At 39.4% G+C, this 26341-nt stretch overlaps 1 protein-coding gene across 1 annotated transcript in view; it reads left to right on the top strand.

Moving 5' to 3' along the window:
- slc35d1a (solute carrier family 35 member D1a) overlaps window positions 1-15739 on the top strand; it is a 77461-nt gene extending 61722 nt beyond the window's left edge. Inside the window, exons 10-12 of the mRNA XM_028810983.2 lie at window positions 6116-6194; window positions 6868-6950; window positions 11354-15739. Coding sequence (XP_028666816.1) covers window positions 6116-6194; window positions 6868-6950; window positions 11354-11462 — 271 coding nt within the window. The 3' untranslated portion in view covers window positions 11463-15739. The remainder of the gene's footprint in view (window positions 1-6115; window positions 6195-6867; window positions 6951-11353) is intronic.
- The last annotated feature ends 10602 nt before the right edge of the window (window positions 15740-26341 follow it).

The following is a 26341-nucleotide window of genomic DNA, read 5'->3' as shown; positions in this document are numbered from 1 at the left end:
AGAGTTAAAACACTTAACATATTAAATAAGATGTGTTATTAGCAAGGATTGGTTTTCTAATTAAGCAACTGGGTAGGAACAAAAACTTGTAGCCTCTGTGGCCCTCCAGGACCAACGCTGATCAACCTTGCTTTCATTGCTTGTATTTATTGACATATGGAGGCAGTGTGGTGTAGTGGTTCAGGCTTTGGACTTCAAAACCCTGACGTTGTGGGTTCAAATCCCACCACTGTCACTGTGTGACAATGAGCAAGTCACTTGATCTGCCTGTGCTCCAATTGGAAAACCAAAAGAAATGGAACTAGTTGTATCATAAATGTTGCAATTCGCTTTGGATAAAGGCATCAGCCAAGTAAGTCAATGCAATGTAGGCCATGTTTAGATTTGTACCCTACAGAAGGATAGCTTAACTTCTTTTCACTTAGAAAATTAACAACGTAATTTGACTACAGGCTCCTAAACATTTGCAATCGGCTATAGACCAGCACATCAGTCTCTGTATCCCAAAACTTCCCATTACCTTTTCATTTGTAATTAGTTTAGTCACTGAACTCTTTAAGTACACCCATGGAGAACCACTGTAGCCAGTATTTTTCCTTTTAAATAAATTATTCGAACATTCAGCCTGACTAGAGAACATGGCGCATAAACATTCATCTGTAGTCTTTATTGTAGTGGTGCACTTTGATGCATTTGGAACTCTGCTTCAGCATATGACAGAGGCTTGGGGAACAATCTATGGTATCTTTGGATTTAGAGAATAGCATCTTGCTTTATTTCAAACCCAGTACGTATGTGTATACACGTGCCAGCTACTTAAAAAATACCCTGCTACATATTCTTCTGGTTATTTGCCAGAGGAAGGGAAGTCTAGCACAAGTGTTTTGTGTTTTCTAAACTTTCAATGTATTCTCAGCTATGTTTTATGCATTAGGAACTTGGAGGTCTATTCTCTTCCAGTGATATTTTGGATTCGGTTGATTTCCCCAAACCACTAATAATTAAAGTCAAGTAAACTTTACTGTCATCAACTATACAGAGAGGTGAAATAAAGCTTAGGGCTCACGGTGTACACATAGTGCAAATAAGACAAGGCCTTGGGCAGAAACGGACACAGAGTGCAAATAAGACAAGGCCGTGGGCAGAAATGGACAAAACCATGTAGCATACATTTTAAATAGGCAATAGGCCAATACAGTTAACTGCCACAATTACAGAGAAGCCCATTTATTGCAAGTTTGACAGTTCAGTGCAGTGACTGATCTTTTGACATTAAAGTCAAGCGATCTGTGCATGAACTGAAGTGAGAGGCTGCGATCTATGATTTTAGGGCAGAGTGGAAGGTCATGGGGGTGCTGCATTTTGTTGAGGAGTCCGACAGCCTGGGGGAAAAAGTTATCACGTAACCTGACAGATGTGACTCGGATGCTGTAGTAATGTTCTGTTTTATAGTTCTCTCACATTTTAGAGCCAAGTGTTGCGGTGAATGTGCAGTTGTTGTAGTTGCAAAGTCATCAGGCCTGTTTTTTTTATTTTTTTATTATTTATTTTTTTAGGATACAAGGCAAGTTATCACCAACAAGAGTTTCTTTTGTTAGGTAACTTTTTTTGATCTGGATCCAATATTTGACTAGTAATACCTGTTGAACCGGATTATAGTGTTAATGTGCCTTTTGCCTCCTGATTTTTAATTTTGAACTCTACCTTTGCATTTAAGTTGTCAACACTCCAGATCAAAGCAGCGAATTGAGTGATTAAAGCACGGCTGGCATTCTCAGTCCACATTCTTTGCTTTTTTGGTGCATTTGTGTTCTCAACTGGTATTGATTCTGTTAGTTTGCAGCCTCTGGAGGTTCCTTTGTGGTTAACCTTGTACTGCAGGCAGGTGTGCTTTTTAAATTCAGATTAAGCAATGATTCAGTTTAAGTTGTTAAGTAAGCTAAATGTTTAACTCCTGTCTTGCATGATAACTTGCAGGTACCGCTGCCACTGAGTTAAGCCAGCGTCACTTTACACAACTTACAGTTGGGGGTAATGTTAAAGTTGACAGCAGCAGCTGTGGATCTCATCGCCTGAGGATCTCAGATTACAATAGAAATGGCAGGGGATGACAAATTAGATAAACATCATTAACCCTATTGGGAAATTCAGATGCATACAGCATAAAAAACAAGGATACATACTCACAGGACAGGTAATACAGCTAATCAATCAATAAGTTAACAAATCGGGTAGAAGCATTGAATTACCTGATAGCAGTAGGCAGAAAAGACCCCCAGAGGCGCTTCTCCACACACTGTGGTGGAATGAGCCTGTGGCTAAAAGTCTCCTGGGGGGGGATGGAGGGGATTTTTCCTGCTGGCTTCCACTTTTGCCGCCATCCTCCTTTCCACGACCTCTTCTAGTGTGTCCAGGGTTGGCCCTGTGGTGGCGCAGGCTTTCGGGATAATTTTGTCCAAGTATTGTGCTTCTTTTGTGCTTAGGGTCGCTTCCCTTGGAGACCACAGCGTATAACACCACGCTGCCTACTATGGAATGGTAGAATGTTTCTAGCAGCTTTCTGCACACGTCAAAAGACCAGAGTCTTTTCTTACTTACTCCATGATGACTTGTTTGGCAGAGTTTGACATTTCCAAAATATTGCAAGCTTGCCCCTTTTTTTCTGACAGCCAATAATGAGCAGCCTGATGGAGCCAGTGGTGTGCAAATGCTTTCCAGTTATGGGGAGTTCAGCTTTTTAATTTATTTATTTTTTTCTGACAAAGGAGCTTCTCTTCTGTATGTCAGATCCAAGACAACCACGTCCCTTATTTTTCTTTGCTGTATTGTATGTATTGTACTTCGTGGTGATGCACTGATTGGTTGGCAGCTCTTATGCACACAGAAGTGGCCCGACGCCTGTTTAATTTTGTCAGGATGAGTCGCTGGGTATGTCACACAGCATGACAGGCAGTCACAGAAACTGCGATTGACAGAAATTATGTAAATGAAATCTATGACTGAAAATTGTTGAAAAAGTTGTATAATGTGACCGGATCTTTAGACAGAGTTGGACCATGGTCAGCTGGGCAATATTAACTTTAATTTTAATATTGTTTGCTTTGGCAGTTAGTTTTAGTTTTTATTTTTGCTTTACCAAAATTATAAAGTTCTAATTTACTTTTTGACTGTTCTTTTGAAGCAGGAAAGTTTAAAAAATGGATTGCTGGCTAAATTTTCATAAGGCTGCACAGCCACCTACTGTTTTTTGTTATTTTTGTGGTTCCAGTGCATTAATCACAGCATCTGTGACAGAACATTCATCATGGATTATTTAACAAACTATAACAGTGCCGTATAGCACGTCATGAAAGAGCTTGTAGTTTTGGATGCACAGTGTGTGCCTTAACACAGAGTCTCATGTGCATCATTTACTGTTCAATGGAAATCTCTGCTTTCACAGTTTCAGTCTACCATTCAGCAAGTAACAAACAGTCACAATCACTAAGCACTATTGACTAAAGAATGATAGACATGAGTGCTCCCATATTATACCAGTACAGCACAGAAAGTGACATCAGTGCAAGACACACAGCCATATGCCACAAAGTAGGCTAATCTTGGCAAGTGACTTAAGTCTTCAAAAGGTGAAAACGATGGTATGCTGAATGTCATTGAAATGGCCCTCATGTATGGCTGTTTGGATATCATTTTCCAAATTAAATAATAAAAAAAAAAGTTTTATTTTTGTGCTAATGAGTGGGGGAAAAAAAAAATCTTTGTTTAATGCATCATGGTTGGATGTGAAAAAATTTCAAAGGGGTGACTAGTCTTTAGAAAAGCAATTCTTAGTACATTACTGTTAAGTTCATACAAGTGTTTGCTTTGTTATTTTAAAATGTTTGGCTGTTGACGGAGCATATACAGTGCATCCAGAAAGTATTCACAGCGCATCACTTTTTCCACATTTTGTTATGTTACAGCCTTATTCTAAAATGGATTAAATTCATTTTTTCCTCAGAATTCTACACAAAACACCCCATAATGACAACGTGAAAAAAGTTTACTTGAGGTTTTTGCAAATTTATTAAAAATAAAAAAACTGAGAAATCCCATGTACATAAGTATTCACAACCTTTGCTCAGTACTTTGTCGATGCACCTTTGGCAGCAATTATAGCCTCAAGTCTTGTTGAATATGATGCCACAAGCTTGGCACACCTATCCTTGGCCAGTTTCACCCATTCCTCTTTGCAGCACCTCTCAAGCTCCATCAGGTTGGATGGGAAGCGTCGGTGCACAGCCATTTTAAGATCTCTCCAGAGATGTTCAATCAGATTCAAGCCTGGGCTCTGGCTGGGCCACTCAAGGACATTCACAGAGTTGTCCTGAAGCCACTCCTTTGATATCTTGGCTGTGTGCTTAGGGTCGTTGTCCTGCTGAAAGATGAACCATCGCCCCAGTCTGAGGTCAAGAGCGCTCTGGAGCAGGTTTTCATCCAGGATGTCTCTCTAGATTGCTGCAGTCATCTTTCCCTTTATCCTGACTAGTCTCCCAGTCCCTGCTGCTGAAAAACATCCCCACAGCATGATGCTGCCACCACCATGCTTCACTGTAGGGATGGTGTTGGCCTGGTGATGAGAGGTGCCTGGTTTCCTTCAAACGTGACGCCTGGCATTCACACCAAAGAGTTCAATCTTTGCCAAAAGGCACCTGAAGGACTCTCAGACCATGAGAAAAAAAATTCTCTGGTCTGATGAGACAAACTTCAGACGGGCTGCCATGTGCCTTTTACTAAGGAGTGGCTTCCGTCTGGCCACTCTACCATACAGGCCTGATTGGTGGATTGCTGCAGAGATGGTTGTCCTTCTGGAAGGTTCTCCTCTCTCCACAGAGGACTTCTGGAGCTCTGACAGAGTGACCATCGCTAAGATGCAAATGGAGTGTTGCTGTCACCTTGCTGTAGTTCTATTTAGTGAAATCTATTTTACAGCTATGTTTGTTTGGGACTAGCAAGGTACAGTATAAGGGCACATAGTTTTGTGACCATAGTAATGTTGTATAACATAAAACATGTAACTGACATACAGTAACATAATTAAATGTAACACAAGGTTTTTTGTTTATTTAACTTTGTTTGTATTTTACCAAATGCTTGTAAATGAAGTTACTTGAACTATAAAAAATACTTACGTTACACATCAAATGCACTGCTTGAATATTTGCCATCTCCGCAGCTATATAGTTTAAAAAAATCATCAAGGAAAAGCAGTTACACATTTTATAGCCACCACTTGTATATAAACAGCTATAAAAGGAAACATGAAGACCTGCTGTGTAATCCTGATGGACAGTAGTTAGGCCGATATGTCAGCGACCTCTTTATTGGTATATGTTTAATGTCAAAAAGTTACCATCTTTTGAAAGGCAACATATTGTCTAATAACAGAGGTGGGCAATGTCGGTCCTGGAGAGCCATAATGGCTGCAGGTTTTTGTTCCACCCAGTTTCTTTATGAGAAGTCAGTTATTGCTGATGAAGCTCTTATTGCTTAAGTGATATTTTGATGCTTCCTTTGAGTGGTCTCGCATATTAAGGTTCCCCACACTTAACTGCTTATTTCAATCTTAAACAGCTGCATTCACTGTTTTAATGGCTCCTTATTAACAGTAAGATGTACATGACAAAGCAGCCAGCAGTTCTCCATCTAGCTTGTTTCCATTTATATACTTGTGTGTTCATCATACAGTGTTTGATTTAATAAAAAAAAACTTAATAGAAATTGTGACAGACTGAAAATGATCCTTCTTAGGCTTCAAATCATTTGGATGATATCTTACGATATAAGACCTTACATTGCAGAGCAACAAGCCATAAAATTAAATAAGGTCTGAGATTGGCAAGGGTTGGTTTCTAATTAAACAATTAAACAATTGGGTTGGAATGAAAACCTACAGCTACTGCGGCTCTTCAGGACCAACATTGACCACCCCGGTCTATAAACGTACTGAAAAGTTCTCCAAAGACTGGTCAAAACATTAACCAAGGATCATCTTGTGCTCCAAAGGCACCCGTCATTCCGTACTGAACCATATCCTCACTGCTAAGAGTCTGCTGTGTCTTATTTGTCTTTGCAGGTTCATTTTGATGTATTCCACAGTTCTTTGTACACAGTACAATTCTGCACTCACCACCACCATTGTTGGTTGCATAAAGGTATGCTCCCTTGCACTAAAATCTGCATTTTTCCTTTTTTTTTTTTTTTTTAACTGTACAAAGAACAATATTACTTGACTGTATGCATTGCGGTGAAACACTGAACTCTTTGAAAGTTTGCATTGTTTCTTGTTATTTTGTTCTGATTGTCTACGGCCTTTGGTTTAGTTTCTATCCATCTGAACTCAATGCCCTAGGCCTCATCTAGAAACTGCAACAGTTCTTTACATTTTTGGTTCTTAAAAAAAAATAAACACATAACTGCTTTTGTATTTGTAAAATTTTTGTACAACCTTGAGTGATGAAAGCACTGTAGATTGTGAATGCTGATTGGCTTTGCCATGTTCACTTAGTGTGGCCGCATGTTCAAACTGTTTAGCTGGAACTGGCCCCAGGCTTTGAGAATTTTTTATTTTAATTCAGTTTTTCTTACATTGATTTAATAATTTGATAATCAGAGTTTTTGTTTTTTATGTTTATTTTATACATTTAAGGCACCGTCTGGTTGTGTGCATGCATGCATGTGTGGGCAGGTGGGTAGAAATGTGTGTAGTACAATGGCCTTTTACATAAAATGGGAACAACTGTTAAACTGCTTTAAAAACAACTACAAAGGAGCCATTAACATGTGTTTACTGTATTTCCTCTTTTTTGTTTTTCTTCCATCTTGTAGAATATAGTGGTAACCTATATTGGCATGGTATTCGGAGGAGACTACATTTTCACATGGACAAATTTTGTTGGCTTGAACATCAGGTAAATGTATTTTGCCCATTAATTATCTGTGATTTTTCAAGTTTATGCAAAGAAATTAGCTTTGTGTGTTTGTGTTTCTAGCCTTTACATGAGAGTACTAAAAGTTGTCAGGAGTATCCGTTCATCTATGCCTTTCATATCTAGGCCTGTCTGTCTGCCTGCCTGCCACAACAAGTGACATCAGTCTTGCCTCTGAACTGCATGTTAAATCCCAATATTCCCCCATAATAACTTTTGTCCACTCCACATTTCATCCAGTGGTTAAAGATATATTTGGAAAAGTCAATAATGACTTTCTTTGACCTCACAGTTTTGAGCACTCTAGGTCTATTTAAGTTTGTGTATGAAATAGTGTGATCCACAGACGTCTTTATCTCTGTTACCTTGCACATTCCTTTTGAACATCTTGACAGGCATGCCATTTATGTTTTGGTTAAAACTCGGCCTTCAGCATAATTATTTATTGTAGTATATTGGGACTAAAACTTGGAGATCTGGGCCCATATAGTCTGAAGATGGATACTTAATTTCCAGTTTCCTAATGGTCGGGTCACAGAAGGTAAAGATAAGCATTTATACCAATTTTTGAAGACTGCAAAAAAACTGCAACCCAATAAAGCTGCTATCTCAGCTCCAGACTGTACTCATTTGTGTCCTAAGAACAATGTTACTCACATTGCAGGTTGTCTAGCAGTGTTTTAATACCAAAGATTTAGGAGACCTCTTCTTCAGACACCTTAAACCCGACACCTGCCTATGTGAATGTGTTATGCAAATATCCAAATAACTAAATTTAACTGGTAGTCTCAGCTGTCAGATGTGATGTTTCCTTGTGTTTGCCAAAGGATAATACACCACCTTACTAAGCAGAAAAGCCACATTTTTTACTTGCATCTGTAATGGAGTAAATGTATATAAAAATACTGTAAATATTTAATACTTTATTGTTACAAGCACACATGTAGTCAACATCTGTGCTTTACAAAATGCAACCCACCTTGTGTAGCACCATGAGAAACCCGGTCAAACTGATCATATGGCCAACTGCCAGTGTTTCTTGAAGGTACAGAAGTTCAAACAGGTTGAGGAAGTAATTAAATTTATTTCACATGCTATGGAAAATTTTGGAGTTCTGTTATGAATATTCATAAGGTTTGTTCATAGCATTATAGGGCTGAGGCCATCACCGAATGTCAAATTACATTGTCGATGTACATAAAAATCCATGAGTGGCTCTAAATTTGTGCATGAATTTCCTCAAATTACACGTTACATTATACAAAGTTACTGTCTGTCATACCTGCATTGTTATCACCCTTTAATTTAATATTGTTTTTTTATCAGTATGCTGCTGCTGGAGTATGTGAATTTCCCTTTGGGGATTAATAAAGTATCTAATCTAATATAATCAAAGTGCCAAACAGCAGATGTCACTTTTATTTTTCTTTCCCGAGTGGATGGAGGGGATTTAGGGGTAGCTAAAGACCAATACAACGATAGGGGATTGGCCAAGTTATCTCTTACACAGACACCAGGTCTGAGAAGTTACTGTGAACTGGTAGTTCGTGGCACACCTCTGCGAGTAAAGGTGGCTTTTCTCTTTCTTGAGGAGTCCTTATATTTTGCTTGTAGGTGTATATCGTAGGGCTCAGAATATAGACTACAGAACTATGATGACAGCCCAGGCAGCTTTCAACCTAAAATTAGTAATGAGCCAACAATTTGAGCAAAATTGAATTTGTTTCCCTTTGTAAAAAATAACTGCATAACTGTTCAGCCTTCAAGGCAGACAGGCATTTCCAGATACACTGTCCAAGCTCTCCTGCAGAAGCACAAGCAAATGGGCAAGGATAGAACCAGAAACGTAATGGTCAGCAATGGAAACTGAATGCAGTAAATGAAAAATACAGTACATCAAGCTTGCTTCCCTTTAAAACCAACGATGGACATGACACCAGCCCATCAGAGAGCTAACCGACACACATCATTTAAACAGAGACACTCATAGCTGACTTAACTCATGTCTTTAGGGATGTGGGAGGAAAGCCCACACTGCCCAGCATCGCTGTCAGCGTAGAGGAGAAGGTTAGAAGCACGCACCACATGACAAACCAACTCAGGATCCCAAATTAGGACCTGAGTGCAGGCATGCAATGGATGACACCTCAGCACCACACTAGTTCAGATGGGGTGGAACAGTGTGAGGTGTTTTATGGTGGCTGGAATGCCAATTCTGCCACCAACCCCCAGGTTTTTTCCTGCAGGTTGGAGGGCCTACATGCAGGGCTGGATGCAGATTAACATCATACCCAGGATGGAGCAATTGCAGGTTAAGGGCCTTCCTTGCTCAAGGGCCCAACGGAGTAGAGTCAGGTGCTGAGGATCTTCTCTGGTGTTGCTCTGCCAAGCCAGTAATGCAGGGGTTTGACCCTTTACATTTTCTCCTCAGTAAATAGGAGCCCTGCTGATTTGGATTTAAAGTGGGTGGATGGCGTGCCCATTATAAATGTTCCATTTTTTAGTGTTGATAAACTCCTGTGTTGCCTCTCAGCAGTGTGTTTGGCACCGTCCAATGAGTTTGAAGTCATTTAGTGGTACTTGAGTAGATTAGATGTTTCTATACACCTTAGAAGTCTTTATGGCATTGCCATCAGCAGTTCTATCATCCATGAAGTGAAGTGAAGTGTGCCAGGACCGGTGGCAGACATACATGCCCAAGACACAACACCCCCAGCACCACCATGTTTAACAAATGAGGTGATCTAGTTTGGATCTTGCGCAGTTCCTTTTTGTCTCCACACTTTCCTCTTGCTGTCACTCTGATCAGGTTTATCTTTGTCTCATCTGTCTTGGAATTCCGCAGGCTGTTTTAAGTCATTTTTTTTACAAACTAATCTGGCCATCCTGTTTTGTGGCTAACTAGTGGTCTGCACTGGGTGTGACGAGGATGGACAAGATTAGAAATGAGTACATTAAAGGGTCAGCTCAGGTTGGACGGTTGGGAGACAAAGTCAGAGAGGTGAGATTGCGTTGGTTTGGACATGTGCGGAGGAGAGATGCGAGTATATTGGGAGAAGGATGCTAAGGATAGAGCTGCCAGGGAAGAGGAAAAGAGGAAGGCCTAAGAGAAGGTTTATGGATGTGGTGAGAGAGGACATGCAGGTGATGGGTGTAACAGAACAAGATGGAGAGGACAGAAAGATATGAAAAAGATGATCTGCTGTGGTAACCCCTAACGGGAGCAGCCGAAAGAAGACTAAGAAATGGTCTGCATCTTGCAGTGTGGCCTCTGTATTTCTGTTCATGAAGTCTTCTTCAAATAGTCGTCTTTGACACACACACACACACACACACACATCTGCCTCCTGAAGTCTGTTTCTGGTCAGTTGCACAGGTGTTTGGGGCTTTTCCTTCACCATAGAGAGGATTCTTCTGTCATAAGCAGTGGAGGTCTTCCTTGGCTTACCAGTCCCTTTGCGATTACTGAGCTCACCAGTGCATTCTTTCTTCTTGAAATTCCAGACAATTGATTTAAGTCATCCTAAGGTTTCCCCCGCTATCTGTAATGGTTTTATTCTTGCTTTTCAGTCTCATAATGGCTTCTTTGACTTTCATTGGCACAGCTCTTGTCCTCATTTCGAACAATGGCAACTACAGACTCCAAAGCGTAGAAGCAAGCCGAGGTATCTTATGAAGCAATGAAACATACCTGAGGAATCACAAACACTTGTGACACCAGTTTTCCCAAACATTATGTTGCCCTGAATTTAAGTGTATAAAATGAGTTGTAATCTCTACATGTTGTGACTAAAACATATGCAAAGCCCCTAAGTGAAAACCTGCAATGTACACTTTAATCACAATGTCTGAATTTCCTGATTTGTGATTTTAAACTGTGGAGCAGAGGGGGGAAATCAAGTAAAAAATGTGTCATTGTCCCAAATATTATGGAGGGCACTTTACATATACAGTGGAACCTTGGGTCACGATCGTAATTCGTTCCAAAACTCTGGTCGCAACCCGATTTGGTCGTGACCTGAAGTAATTTCCCCTATAGGATTGTATGTAAATACAATTAATCCGTTCTGGACCGTACAAGCTGTGTGTAAATATATATATTTTTTCTCGCTCGCTCGCTGCACAGAGAGACACTGAACACGTGCGGAAATCATCGGCGCATACAAACCGGAAGGGAAACTGGCTTGTTCGTCACCCGAGTGTGGGGTTGTGAACAGATGCAAAAGTTTGGCAAACTTTTTGGTCATAACCCGATTTGTACATGTTCAGAGACGTTCATGAACCGAGGTTCCACTGTAATAATCAAAACTTGTGAGTAACCTTATTTGTAAATACCAGATAACTTCTTATGTCAAATTAACTGACTTTTTTCTTTCCCTCTTTAGCATTGCTGGAAGTCTGGTTTACTCATACATCACCTTTACAGAGGAACAATCAAGTAAGCAAAATGAGAGCCCAAGCAAAATGGACATGAAAGGAAGGGTGGTGGTGTGAAAAAAAACAAAACAAAAATAACAAAAACACAACGGACTGTGCTGCTCCAGAGTCTTCAGAGCATTATACAGCAAATCTGCAGGATCAGAAAGTGATGGGAATGGAAGCACCATAAGGCTCACCTTCCTTCAGGCCTGTATCACACAGCAGTCTACATTTCCTTGTGAGTCCAGCAGCGTATCAGTGAGAAAATTGTTTTGAGGTGTCTGTCTTTGCCTTACGGAATGAGAGCCTGTTGTTGAGACTGTGAATATTCCACATTTTATTGTTTTTACATTTAATGATGTAGCTGAGGTTTTAAAGGGGCTCTTTTTTTAAGAGTGCAGTGATGCTCTGAGTTGTAGCAGACACTGTTTTTAAAGTTTCGTATAACAAAAAGCACAGTACCACCAGCTTTTGCTTAGCGCAAAGGCCTTAGAATTCATTATCCATTGCAGTGTTCCTAGATGAGGTACTATAGTACCATTGGTAATTTTAACATATCTGTTTTTTAAATAAGCATTTCCTGACACAATTCAGCTTTGGCAAGATTCAGACCCACATTTCATTTTCAAAATCCTGATCAGGATGATTTAGATCTATAAGATTTAGCTTATAAACTTTATTTTTAAACAAACTTCCCAGAAGGCTCATTTATAAGAAATGATGTGGTGGCACCCTGGGTAGCGCTGCTGTCTCAATGATCCGGGTTCATGGTAGTTTTCCTCCCAAATCCCTAAAGACCTCTGTTAAGTCAGCTCTGAGTAGCTCTGTGTAAACGATGTGAGTTGGCCCTGTGAGAGACCAGTGCCATGTCCAGGGTTGGTTCTTGTCTCATGCGCAATGCTGCCGTGACCCTGAAGTCGATTAAGTGGGTTTGAGAATACATCATGTTTGTACCGATAGCAGGAATGTGCGTAACACTGATTAATTTTATTTAAATTAAGCATAGTCACAATTTTTCATGTCATTGGCCCTTTTAAGTTAAAGGCTGCATTTCTACTACATTGCCAGGGCTTGTCAAGGCTAGAAGGCCCAGGATTTGCTTTTGTGCTTTTAATTATTTGTCACAGAAGTTGAAGTTTTAAACAAAGGGAAAAAAAGAGGTCTGCAAAGTCAGTCTTGGTAGACTGTAGTGGCTGCAGGTTTTCACTTAATTAGAAGCCAGTCTTTGTCAGTAACATCTTTTTTTAATTGTATGGCTTATTAATATTTTCATTCTGCCATCTCCAGTCATTCTTATATCATTCCCAATGATGTAATCCAAATGATTTGAAGCCTAAAATGGGTGGGTAATTCTCCATCCTTTACTTTTTTCTCTTCAGTTTCCTTCTATATATTTTATTAGATAAATTTTGTTAATCCCAAGGGATAATTTAGATGCATACAAAAGCAGAAACATAAAAGTGAAATTAATTGAACCCGAGAGTTCATGGCTCTGAGGCTAGGGATGTGCACTGGCAATCGGAAGGTTGCCGGTTCGAATCCCGTAAATGCCTGCTCTGTTGGGCCCTTGAGCAAGGCCCTTAACCTGCAATTGCTGAGCACTTTGAGTAGTGAGAAAAGCGCTATATAAATGCAAAGAATTATAATTATTATTCATAGTAATTACACATGGGTGTAAATGTAGATCAAGAACTGCTGGTTCCTTTGTCACTGCCATCTTACTGCTAATAAGGAGCACTTAAAAATAATGGACACAGCCGTTTAAGACTAAAATAAGCAATTAAGGGTGAGGAATCGTAACAAGCGAGAAGACTAAATTGAAACAGAAAGGTTTTACTTGAGCAATTAGAGCTTCATCCACAATAACAAACATCTTAGCCATCAGGTTGGAACAAAAACCTGCAGCTGCTACAGCCCTCCAGGACCGACTTCACAGACCCCATCCTTAAAGCATAAAATGTGCCATCTCCGCCTGTGTTGCTGCTGTGGTTAACAGGATGGCACCCTAAAGGGTAGAAAGCCTGACAGGCACTGGAAATCAGCTTGAGACTTTATAAAAGTCCACCTTATGATGACTTAACAACTACTAATGGAGTTGAGCTCTGTAAAGGCCGCTTTAGAACAATGAAGTCTGTCGAGAGAGGGCACTCTAACAGACAAATCCATTGGTTCCTCTTTTTGTCTGGATGTGTTAATGCACAGTTCCTAAATGGCACCCGTGTGCTTCTCACAGATCTTCATACAGAATGACAAATGGCTTGCTTTTGAAGTTGTGAACAAAACACAAAGCGGTTCTTCCGGTTTTATTAAACCGTCATTTTTTCTTTCTTTTTTTCCTTTTGAAATATGCACTTGAAAAAAACCTTTAATATTTCTCCAGAGTATGATAAAATAGTAGTCTAGAATTTCCTTCCTCAGCTGGCCATTGCCCAAGCATGTGGTTCAACAGATCCTTTCACATTAGCACTTGGGCTATGACCCAAAATAAGGTGAGCCGAGTAAATGATGTGAATGAAGTTTGATTTAAATACTAGTCTGATTTACAATCATGTGGCTTATACACCCAAGTATCCGTGCAACCACATAGACACGGTAATTGTTATACAATAAAAGCCACCCTACTTTGACGTTCAGATGATTTTACTGTATGTGCAGCAATTTAAAATACTGAATCTTAAATCATCAGTAAAGGGTTTATTTCACAGTGCTCGTCATATGATAGATGTCATCAGCTATTCTACACTTTAAAGTTTTAAATGATTATGAAGACCTTTGTGACTGACAATGAAATGCATTAAACTGAACAGTAGAATGGCATACCTGTGAGTCATTCCGCTTCTGGACGTTCCCTTTTAGTGGAGTGCAGGTGGTGCACAATGTAAGATATCTTCAGAAAGATCTAGTTGTCACTCGCTATCTAGCTTAGCACCTATCCATCCATCCATCCATCCTTGCAGGGCTGGTTAATCCAGTCGAGACAACCACAGTCATCTGCTCCAAGGAAACAAAGCAAATGTTAAAGATAAGTGTACGAGTTTAGCTTCTAACCCAGGTATGTTTTAGCAGGGTTTGAGTTTAGACGACAAGCCGCCGGGTTGGATTGAGACTCATTTTGGTGAATTGGCAAATTAAATGCATAGCCTGGTGAGCACCCAGAAGTGCTTGGTGATAACTGGTATTTGGTTTCTATTTTAATTCAGCCTGTAAACCGGCCAGGTGTGACTGAGTGTGCTCCGAGATGGAAGGGCACTGAAAGTGGCTAACCTAGGCGCCATCAGGGATGGATTATTACTTTGTTAATAATTTACTGAAACGATATTTAAATTTGAACCAACATTGGCATAGCATAAAATAATGTTAAGAAACACCACGTCAAGTTTTCATGTGTAGAAGTGTATTTTAGCAGTGCAGTCTCGTAATAGCTTATCGGTCAGTTAAGTTATTTGCTTTGAAGCCGTACTGCTAAAACAACCCCATTTGATCCTTATCTCACAGAAACATTGAAATGTAGCTGCAGTCAGACACTGTTGTACATTCAACTGTACAGATGGTTTCTTTACTTGGAACGTTTAGTGATGTCTATAATTTAATGAAGCCGGTGGGAAAAATGGTCATGTGTTTTTGTGTCTGTGCCATGTGTTTATATTTAAAAACCTTTTAAAAATAGACAAGATATTTGGACAACTTGGCTAAACAAACTGTCTTTGATGGACAGAATGGTCTCCTTTTTGTTTGTCAAGCATCTTGCAATGTTCTCTAATGCAGGATGCCAAGAGAGTACAAGTTAACCTCCTGAAAGAGATATAGAGATAAAGATCTGTCCATTCTTCACCTAAAGCATTCTGCCTGAGTCATGGTTATCAAGTTTACATTGTGGTGAAATTCTTAGAACTGTGAGGTACACTGGAAGTAAGGAGTGGTCTGTGTTGGATGGAACATCAAATATCGTATAGAGTATACACCCAGAAATGTATGGTATGTATGTATAATTGTTTAAGTATAATCAGTTGTGTATTAAGCATACATACAGTATACAACCACACGTTTACATAGCTGCACCTGTGCTCATTTAAGTACAGTGTCAATTCTGCATATATTAATCGCTTTGTATATACAGTATGTGTGTGCATGTATGTATGTGTATATATAATATACAAAAATATATAAAAAACAATATAAACCAAAGCACATGACGTTACCCTGTTGTAAACATACAGTGGTGAAGCAAGGGTTGACTGTCTTTTGAAAATTTTGCATGGATAAACACAACAAACGATGTGACAAAAAAGCCCTCATCTTAGACAAAAGCTGTAATCCACCAAGACAATGAAATTGTTATCCAGATTACTTAAGAGGAAAAAAAAATGCTGTACCTGTGGTCTTGGTAGTGGTCACATCTTGGCTGCTGCAAAACTTGGGAGGCATCCTCCCATCATTCATATTGCACTCCTAAGTGCCTGATGGGAATTGTAGTGCCCACATCAGCTCTGGTTTTTAGATTGTCTCCATCTCATTATTACCCCATATACCATACAGCCGATATTTTAAATTCGACCAATGGTAAAGCACATGCAAATTTTGGGTTCCACGGTTTTGGCATGATTGGTGAATAAACAGATTACATCTTTTTATGTAAACGTGTGTATACACGTATACTCGTCTGTGTGTGTGTGTGTGTGTGTGTGTATATGTGTATATATATATATATATATATATATATATATATATATATATATATATATATATATATATATATATATATATATATATATATATAAATATAAAATAATCACAAAACTAAAAAAAAAATCTATATAAAATAGGTATATACTGTATATACACACAATGTGTGTGTATATATACGTATATATATCTATCTCAAATATCTTGTATGTTTACTATTTCTTGTGTGTACGTATACATTTACATATTTTATATAGATGTTAAGTATGTATACACCTTTTAATTTTTTGATAGTTATACATTCAGAGTTCATTTTTATCTTTTCTGTGGTGTCCTGGTAGCCAGACTAGTCTTTGGTGAGCGTCCATTTCTACAGGTTTTTATCACAATGCATGGCCCTTAATGAACTTTAATTCTCTTTCTTGTTTTCATTCTCTTTCACATCACACTGTAGAGAAAAGCCAAGCAAAATGACACCTTTTATTGGCTAACTAAAAAGATTACAATATGCAAGCTTTCGAGGCAACTCAGGCCCCTTCTTCACGCAAGAAGTAATCCTTGATTAGATAGATAGATAGCTTGATTACATCTTGCGTGAAGAAGGGGCCTGAGTTCCCTCGAAAGCTTGCATATTGTAATCTTTTTAGTTTTCCAATAAAAGGTGTCATTTTGCTTGGCTTTTCTCTACATTCATAATGACTAACACGGTACAACACCCTAGTACTACATCACACTGTATACAGTCTACTCCTATAGAATATAGCAAGGTTGTGATTATTACTTATATTTGCTGCTCACTCCTTTTGTTCTTGTTTCTTTATTTGTAATAAAATTACTATGGTGTGAACAACAATGAATGAGCTGTTCCTTTGTCTACAGCCATTCATCTGGACTCGATTCTCATCACAGTTAACCAACATTTAGGAGCAGCTTAACCAAAAGAAAAGTATTATTAACAGGAATACTAGAGAGATGGGGGCTTTAAAGACCTTTGAAGCAGGTGATGAAAAGTCAAGCCATGTTTATTAAGTATTGAAAACAAGAAAAATAAATCAAGTTTGTTCTGTCCAGACTTGGTCACAATGACAATCCTGTAGCCCAGTTGTTCTCCGAGAGACCATCTGGATACCAGAGCATGTTTGTAGGGTTGTTAAGGTCAATATTGTCAGGTGTACAGTGAAATTTTTACTTGCATGTGACAATCAAGGTCATGAATTATCATAGCTTGAATCAAAGGTAAATTGTTCGACACGATTATAAAAACGTAAAAGCAGGTATCCAGATAGTCAGCCTGGGTTTAAATGGGGGCGAGGCTCTGGTATACGACCTCACAACAGGCTAGTCGTTTCACGACACCGTTAATAACACAATACTATTAACGTGTATTTTATGACATTTCAGCCCAAATGCAAAACATTACTAGCATGAGTTTTTTTTTCCCCTCATTTCAAACCAAATGCAAAAGATTATCAATTAGTGTTCTGTAACACTGCAAACCAAAATGTGACAAAATCTCGTTTCAGCACCATGTAAAACGAACCAGCAAATCTTAGTGCAGACTGCGCCTCTCAGCTTTCACAGTCACTAATGACATCTGCAAAATTCACTTGACGCACAAACTCCCATTCAGACAAGATTGGTTTTTCGTGGTGCATAAGTAAGTCATTTTTTTTTGTAGATTGCTACCTTTAAAAGGACCCCTTGAACAAATGAAATGTGGCTGAGGTGGGAGGCCACTTTGGCTGTGTGTCGGGGGGTGGTTAGTGGGGGCACAATAAGCAAAGTCAATTTTTTATTAGTCACATACAGATTTATACACAGAGGTCAGTATGTAGTGAAGTGATTAGTTGCTAAACTCTTAAAGACTGTGTATTAAAGACAAATATAACGGACAAGAACAATGATACATGACACAAAATATCACTACAAATCATTGTGCAGTAGTATGCATGATGATAGAATTATAAACTAGGTGATACATAAGATTATTTATTTAGTATTATTTAAGAGTTAACAATAGGACATCACGTAGCTGTAGACACTTTCCTCATTCAAGATGCACACAGACCAAGAAGCTGGCCCACTGAGTTTAATTTATTATGGATTGCCGCCTTCTGTAGCCCCCATGCAGTTGTTGCTTCTGCTCAGCCCCCAGCCCAAGTTATATTTCAGTACAAATACCTGCAAAACAAAACTTTGTTCGGTTTGATTTTTTTTTGGCATCACTCTAAAGTAAGCAGCGGTGCATTTCTAAATAATAAATCTGCTAAATGTATCCGTTCTTTCATGTGCAAGATGTGGAAAGAACACAAACAGCGGGATTGTGTAAAACCTGACATTTGGAAAGCCATTGTTGGTTTTTCTGCCGGTTTCAAAAAGTGACAAAACCTAATCCTCTTCTAAAAATGCCCCCTGGCAAGAGCTCTCAATTGTCTGGTATGCTCTTTCGATACTTGGCAATCTGTCTGAAGGTCTGTAATCGTTCAGCCTTGGCGATGCATGTTCTTTTATTTCAACAAATTGTTTTTGTAGTCGCAACCACTTGCCCGTGTAATCACACTATTGTATTTTCTGAATTCCCCTTACTTATTATTAACCCTGTTGGGCCCTGCTGACATTAGTGTTGATAAACCTCCAGCCACATTTTATTTTGCACATGGGTTTTCCGAACCTACTTGCGTCTCCAAGCACATTCTGGATTCATTACAGTCCAGCTGAGGTGAATCCCTTCTACAGTCCCAACAACCATATAGTGGTTTGCTTTGTCAAGTGCCTTGTAAGGGTATACTGTATATTATAAAGACTGCTTATCCCAGGAGGTTAAGGAAAAAAAGAGCGGATGCTTTGCACCCTTTCCTAGAGTTAGGTGGTAAAGCAGAGTGTATACCAAGGTCTGCCATCTTAGATAAAATAGCTGAGTTACCCTATTTTGTGTCAATTTAGGAGATCATGTGAAACAGCGAGTCCGTTGTCTGACTGAACAGGACGGCAGGTTTTGCAGCGCAGTGTGTTCACGTGCTAGCAGAGTATTCAGAGCTCTAACTTGTGACATTTAGCGTGGGTTTCCAGTCAGACTATTTGGGGGAATGCAAGGTCCCTGTTCATTTTGTTACAAACAAAACTATTCAACATAATAAATAAAGTGTAGACTAAACATACTAAATTTGCTTCACTTTGCTCCAAATGCAATCTGACCACAATAACTACACACTTGGCCGCCCAGCATGTTATTTTATACAGTTGACTACAATGAGAGGCCTCCAGTATGTAACAACTTGGGGAATTCAGGTAGCGTTGTTCTCTCTGAATAGTCTTGAGTTTTTATGGCGTTCCCACGGAATTTAAAATTCACAATCTCTCATATTTACTGTCTACCCAATTGCACGTGAATGTAGCATGAGAGAACCCGCTGGTTGGTTTGTTTAGCTCTTGCTACTTAAAACAGGAGGACCACGTACAACAGAACAATTCTGCGTTTAGATGTTCTGGTTTGTAAACTTCCCCGTGACCCTGAACTGAATTAGATGGATGGGTAGTTTTGAAATGTATTGCGTCTTCCATTCCAGTTGTGTAACTTTAGCACTAGGGCTGTATCTAGCGGTGGGGTCCTTTTTTGAAAGTGCCTTTAGACCAGCTTTTCTAACTGGCCAAGTGGGAACGTTCTTGCCGTTCCCATGAGAATGTGAGACCATTATATGTCTGTTTTTGTTCATTTTTAAAATGTATGCTAGTGTGCATAGTGTCTCCTAATCACATAATTGAAATGTGGAGGAGCTGTTAGAAACCCTTGAAAGGAAAACTTGTGTTCTCTGGGAACAGGGGTCTCAAACTTGATTACTGGAGTGCTGCAGTGGCTTCAGCTTATCATTTCAGCCACTTTCTTAATTGCTGCTGCTGCTGGGAAGTCTTTTGTTGGTTTGGAATTCCAAAACTTAAGTTGCTTAGTTTGTCCTCCGTACAGTAAGTACTGAGCTGCTGCAGGTCCTAAAAATATTAGAAAGGTCATCAGACTGTCCTCAGCCAGCTTTATGATTAGATGCCATTTCTTACTATTAATGATACGTGTTACTTTATTTAGAAAGCAGCAATTGAAGAAGTGGTTGGACTGAACATCCGCCACTGCACTCCCCACCCAAGTGTTATTCACATCCCTACACCCAACTTGTGTTGGAATTCACTTAAGTGACATTCACAACTTTTTCCATTAATATGCTACACTGGCTTGATTTTAATCCTTTTTTTCCCAGTAATATTGTATGATTTCATGTCCTTTCACATTTTGTTTCTCCTCCTCCTCAACAGCAGTGGTACCTTGGTGCCCCCGTGTGGCTGCTTGCTATCATGACCATCACTGTATTCTTCACGTGTCAAGTTCCTGCTGGGAAATACTATATGGTAAGCAATTGAATTTAGAAGACAGAGTGCTGCTCAGGTGGACCCTAATTAATAAATCGTTACGAACAAAATCCATTCACCGGTGCAGGTGTCTAGACAAACTACAGAAACCTCTTGTTGCTGACTTAAATTTTATAGTTTTCCATTTTACAAATTCAAGTTAGAGGAACTGAATCAATCTCAGCAGAAGTCCTTACAGTCTGGCCATGTGGTTTGCTGCTCACCTCATCTGTGGAATTCGTTCAAGGTGATGCACCCATCTCAGCTACTTGGGGGCCTTAAGATGACAGAATGCCCCTTTCTGCCAGTGGAACTAAAGCAGGTTAAGGTCACAGACTTCCATTTTGCGTAATCTTAAGTGAGTTAGGGGCAATCGCAGCCCGCTCCTGCAACTACATAATGTAGTCTGACATCCCCAGCGACTCACCCCGGCCATAGGCTCCATGCGTATGTGCGAGTGTTGAGAGCCAATGAGCACTCGGCTGGAAGTATGACGCATATAATGCAGCTATGAGAAATAAGGAACATGCATGTTTTGGACCTCACAAACAGAAGAGAGGCCTGTGTGCCATCTATCTTGTGATTTACTTACCATAAAAGATTTAAGAGTGGTAGAAGTGGGTAGAACTGTCCCGTCTTGGAAAGCCCTGGCTCTTTCAGGCCTCTCTGCTGGCAAAAGGGGAGAGCTTATGATGTTTTGGAAATGTTAAACTGTGTGTGCTAGAAAGTCATCATGGATTCAACTAATTTTCCAAGCCAAGCGATGTTGATTTCTAGTCGTTCACTCTGACATTCTCAGACAATGATCAGCAACGGTAGTCAAGTTTGACCATCCCTCTGCCTTAAACCTGTGTAATGTTAAACCAACATTAACTGAATTTGCTGCTGTCTGGGGGGAGGACAAGCAGCTGAGAGAACACCAATCGCCTTTAGTGAACTTCTCAGCAGGGACAATCTACACCAGGGGTCCCCCATTGCAGTCTTTGAGGGTCACAGCGAGTGCAGGTTTTCATTCCAAACAGTTTTGTAATTAGATTATTTAAATATATTGCTTATTCATGCTTTCATCCTTCCATCCGGGACAAATTTATATCATATTGTATATTTTTCATTTTTGAAAATATTCGTTTGTTTTGTAGTCCAAAACATGCTTGTACCCCTTAGTCCTTCCCTTCTCATTTCAAAACATTTTATTGACACTGAAACTTCATGAGGCATATACAAAGGTTTAAATGGAAGCAGGTTATAAAGCACTTTTAGCTACATCGTTTGTATGAAAATGTGCTATATAAATAAATGTTAGCAAAGAGCTAGTGGTTCTATCGCTATTAATTGATGGATGGTTAAGAAAACTGTCTACAGTTAACCTTAATGCACCTTAATTCTATTGTTGAATTGTAACAAACAAGGTAACTAAAACTAAGGCCGAAAAACACAATTGCTTTAGTACAGGATTGAGCAACGTTGGCCCTGGAGGGCCACAGTGGCTGCAGGTTTTTGTTCCAACCCAGCCTCCTAATGAGGCGTCAAGTATTGCCATTGAAGCACGTTTTGTTTAAGCAACATTTTTCTGCTTCATTTTAGCTGTCTTGCTTGTTAAGATTTCCCACCTTTGCTTACTTTTAGTCTTAAGAGGTGCATTCACGGTTTTAGTGTCTCCTTATTAGCAATGAGCTGCAAATGGCAAAGGATTCAGCAGTTCTCCATCTGACTGGTTTCCATTTGCACCTGTGTGTACTCGCCATGCACTCTCTGGTCGAACAAAATATTTGAAAGAGGAAAAAAAAGTGAAGGACTGAGAAGTACTCATCCAGTTTGGCATTCAAATCATTTGGATGACATCTTGAAAAAGATTTTTCTAACACGGCAGAATGAAAATACTAATGAGTCATGATAATAAATGAGATCATAACGCTTTGCCCTTTTCCAGATGATACCAATATAAGTCACCATGCTTTTGGTGATGTACTTGATCCACTTAGCAGGTCAACTCTAAACCACCCTCAAGACACCTTCCTGCGATATTGATAGGTTACATAATATATTTAAAATAATAATCAACACAACAGAGCAACTGACAAAGCAGAGAACAAATGTATTAAATCAATTATATAAAAACACACAAACATTAATCGTAGCAATCAAATCTGTAAATGCAACCCCACCCCCAACAAATACAGTACACAAATAACACAAAAGGAAAAACGTCCACGAAAGTTCTGCCCCTTCTTAAATGAAATTGTAGTCAATGTTTGTCTATTTTTTGCAGTCTCTCCAAATCACACTATCCTAAAAAAAATAAATTGCTTTCAGCTCACCCTCTTGACTGTCCCGTCCGCTTCTCCCTGGAGTGCGTCGGCCAATGAAGTCTTTGAGCTGGCCACTTCCATACTGGGAAGGGCTTAGACCTTTAAGTGAGGTAATCTCCGGTCTGGCCATGGATAGACGACGTTTGTATTCTCCATCACAAATATCGTGCTCAGTCTCGTTCCTCCTTCTCCAGCCTTTTCTTGCTCCTTTTCAACTGTAAATTACCGTATTTTTTGCACCATAAGACGCACCTGACCATTAGACGCACCTAGGTTTAGAAGAGGAAAACAAGAAGAAAAATATTCTGAACCAAATGGTGTACTAATATGTTTAATAAAATTTAGCAGAATAATATTTCAACCATGTAAATTCAACAGCGGTATTAAGAAACATCATCACTGTCATTAACAAATAAGGAGAGACTTTAAGGTTCAAGCACTCTTCTAGTTTTATGTAAACCCCAAGAACTCCTCATTGCTAGTGTCAGAATTTATGAAGCTCAGTTGCTCACAATCACTTTGCAGGAGCACGTACCTATCATCACGCACGTTTGGACCAATGCTCCCTGAAGTTATATTGCCAGTTTAGTCCCATCTATATTTGTAATGCCACAAAGCCCTTCATCTCGTGTTTTGTTGTGGGTTTCCAGTTTGAAAAACGAGAATGCGGTGCAAGCACAGCCCTCGATTCAAAAAATTGCCCTGCATACCTGTTTGTCTCGTCTGACAGTAGCTGAAAGGCAGCTTCAGGAAAGAACAGCCTGAAGTAGTCCAGCGGCTGGTAATCTATCGAGTCCAACAGCAAGCCATACTGTCTTGTGAAGTCCGGTAGCCAGTTTGGCTCCCACGGATCAATGTCTAGGTATTCCTCCCACACGAACCTTGCCATAGGTGCACAAATGCGCTCAGCTGGGGCAGCATCGGCTGGTGTCCCGATCAGCTGATGCCAGTTCCTCACTCTCTTGTTCGATCTCCTGATCACTCTCAACGAAAGTCCGAGTCAGTGATAATGCGCAAAACATTTGTTTTCTGCACTCGCTTCGCTCCCTCATGAGATGTCGATGCCATCTTGCCATTGTTTACATTTCGCAACTCCCGCACACGCAAGGATTAGATGCCGAGTCAATGAGTCTAACATTCCTCCAAGCACACTAACAGTGAGTTTTGTCGCCGTCTACCCCTGGATGTCAACTTTTGTCAGGTAATACACATCATGGTCTGTGACGCAATATTCGCTCCATAAGACGCACAGACATTTCCAACCTTCTTTTGGGGAAAAAAAAGTGCATCTCATGGTGCGAAAAATACGGTAATATCCATTTACCTGGAAATTACTGCAACACACCAGACCCTACAAAGGTCCTACTAATAGCTGTCTGCACAATATGCTTGTTTTCCTCCCCTCCACTTTTACTACAGTTGCTTGGGTGGCGACAGGGTATTCATTGAGGATGGCAGAGCCAAACTGGCATCTAGCTAATCAATGAATGGGGTTCCAACAAAAACCTTAGCCACTATGGCCCACCGCTACTTCAGTAGTAAATAAATGGCCCTTGAATAAGACATTAATTAATGGAAAAACATGCTGCCCTCTAGCATGTAACTGAGTAGCTGTGATCTAAATGCATGGAGTGAACAGCACACAACATGGCAACACTGCAGGGACTTCTGCTCCAGGTAATTGATTTACACCCAATCCCCATGTTTATCTGTAAACAACGATACAACAAAATTATCATCTGAGGCAGCAAATTACCACAGTATGGCTTGCACTCGATGATTTATTAATCAGGGTTCAAGTGAACACCATCTCTGTTTTATAAATTTAAATGCTCACTATATAACAAGCATCAGGAATTGGAATACTCAATTTAGTAAAAAGGCCATAACTAGTCAAGCACATGGGTCTGTTTTTTTTTGGGGGGGGGGGGGGATTGCTAGGTGTACCATGTCTACTGTAAATACACAGGGTAAAAAATCAACTTAAGTAGTTGATATAACTGAGACCAAGCCAATGGCATTTTTTAAAAATATGGGAAGTAAAGAGCTGGTGTTGATTTCATTATGAAAAAGACTGATCATTAATTAGCACTTTTTTATTTGAAATGTGCAAAAAAGGCCATTCCCAATAAATTGTTTAACACTGCACAAATAGAAGAAGTCATTTGATTGCTGATGGATGAAAAGTTAGTGTGGCTAACAAGTATGTAAATGCTGACATTTTCAGCAGTTCTTAGTACATTTTAGAAGTGTGTTTGTATATATATCTGTATAAATTGTGTACATACATATGTATGCAACCTGTTCAAAGTTTTCTATGCTGTTTTTATGCATATTTATTTTAACATTGTACAGAGATAACAACCTGGATTTTGTAGCAGAGGCTTGACATTGATGTCAGATGGCATATTTTTGTACAGGCACTGGAATCCAAAAATAAAAACAAGAGCAAGAGCTTTGTGGTTGTTTTTGTGTCTTCACTTTGATCTTTCCCTGTTTTCAGGTATATTCTTACTGGTCAAACCTTAATGTGTACTCATTCTAGAGTCATATATTGCAGCACCATTGACTAAGTCAATCATAGCCACCAGTTCTGTCACTTGGCTAAAGCTCTCCATTAGCCAGTTGCAGATCAGGCTTTTTTAGCTTGTGTGTGTGTGCATACCAATGCTCCAATGGTACCAGAGACTATTTCAAGCCATCAAAAATGGTACAGTCAGCATTTAAAGGAGTAAAAATGCCATTAAAAAAAAAAAAAGTTCTGTACTGATTTGTTTACAACAAGGAGCAAGTAGTAGTGACATACTGGGATAAACTGCAACAATTTTATAAAAGCAAAAGAAAACTGAGAAAAAGAGGAGTCTGTTATAGCTGCACCTGCAAACAGAGCTAAGCTATTTAAACAAATTAGGTTGGAATTGTATGACTTGCCAGCTAAGGTGTGGATCAGGCACACCAACAAGCTACCACCACCCAACATCTCATCTATTCATTTCTCTCTTTTCAGTTGTTTTTCTTAAATGTCATTTTTGAAAAAAGTGGCTTCAATAATAAAAGTTTTCATTAACTTGTACTTTTCAGGAAAATTGAATTAGAAAACTGCAACTCCAAAGTGAAACGGATTCAATTTAGACCTTAGAAAATGACACCAAACAATGGGTGGCACTCAGAGAGGAGGGTCTTCAAATAAAGCAATTCCCCCTTTAAGAGCGCTCCCTGGTTGTTTTAACAATATTTTATCCAGCAAATATATTTGGGATATTGTGAGCATAACAGGATACCTGAGAGATGGATTATGTGACAGGTTTAGATTATTCCCAGGATATTTTATTACTTGAAGCTATTCAAACTCGATTTCCACTGGAGCCCTTTAGCAAAAATTTTGCTCTCTGTTCTTAATAAAAACATGGCATTAAATGTTTTCTCAGTCATCACTACAAAACACAAGGTAAGTAACACATACACAATCATTTTGGGTGGAATATTCCAATGGACTTCTGAATGAAGGTTTCAAATAAAGAACTGGTTATACTAGTCATTGTTGACAACTGGTAACATCTCCATGTT

The sequence above is a fragment of the Erpetoichthys calabaricus genome, chromosome 10 (assembly GCF_900747795.2).
Source record: "Erpetoichthys calabaricus chromosome 10, fErpCal1.3, whole genome shotgun sequence".
Lineage (NCBI taxonomy): Eukaryota > Metazoa > Chordata > Cladistia > Polypteriformes > Polypteridae > Erpetoichthys > Erpetoichthys calabaricus.
This window is presented reverse-complemented; position numbering and strand designations above follow the sequence as displayed.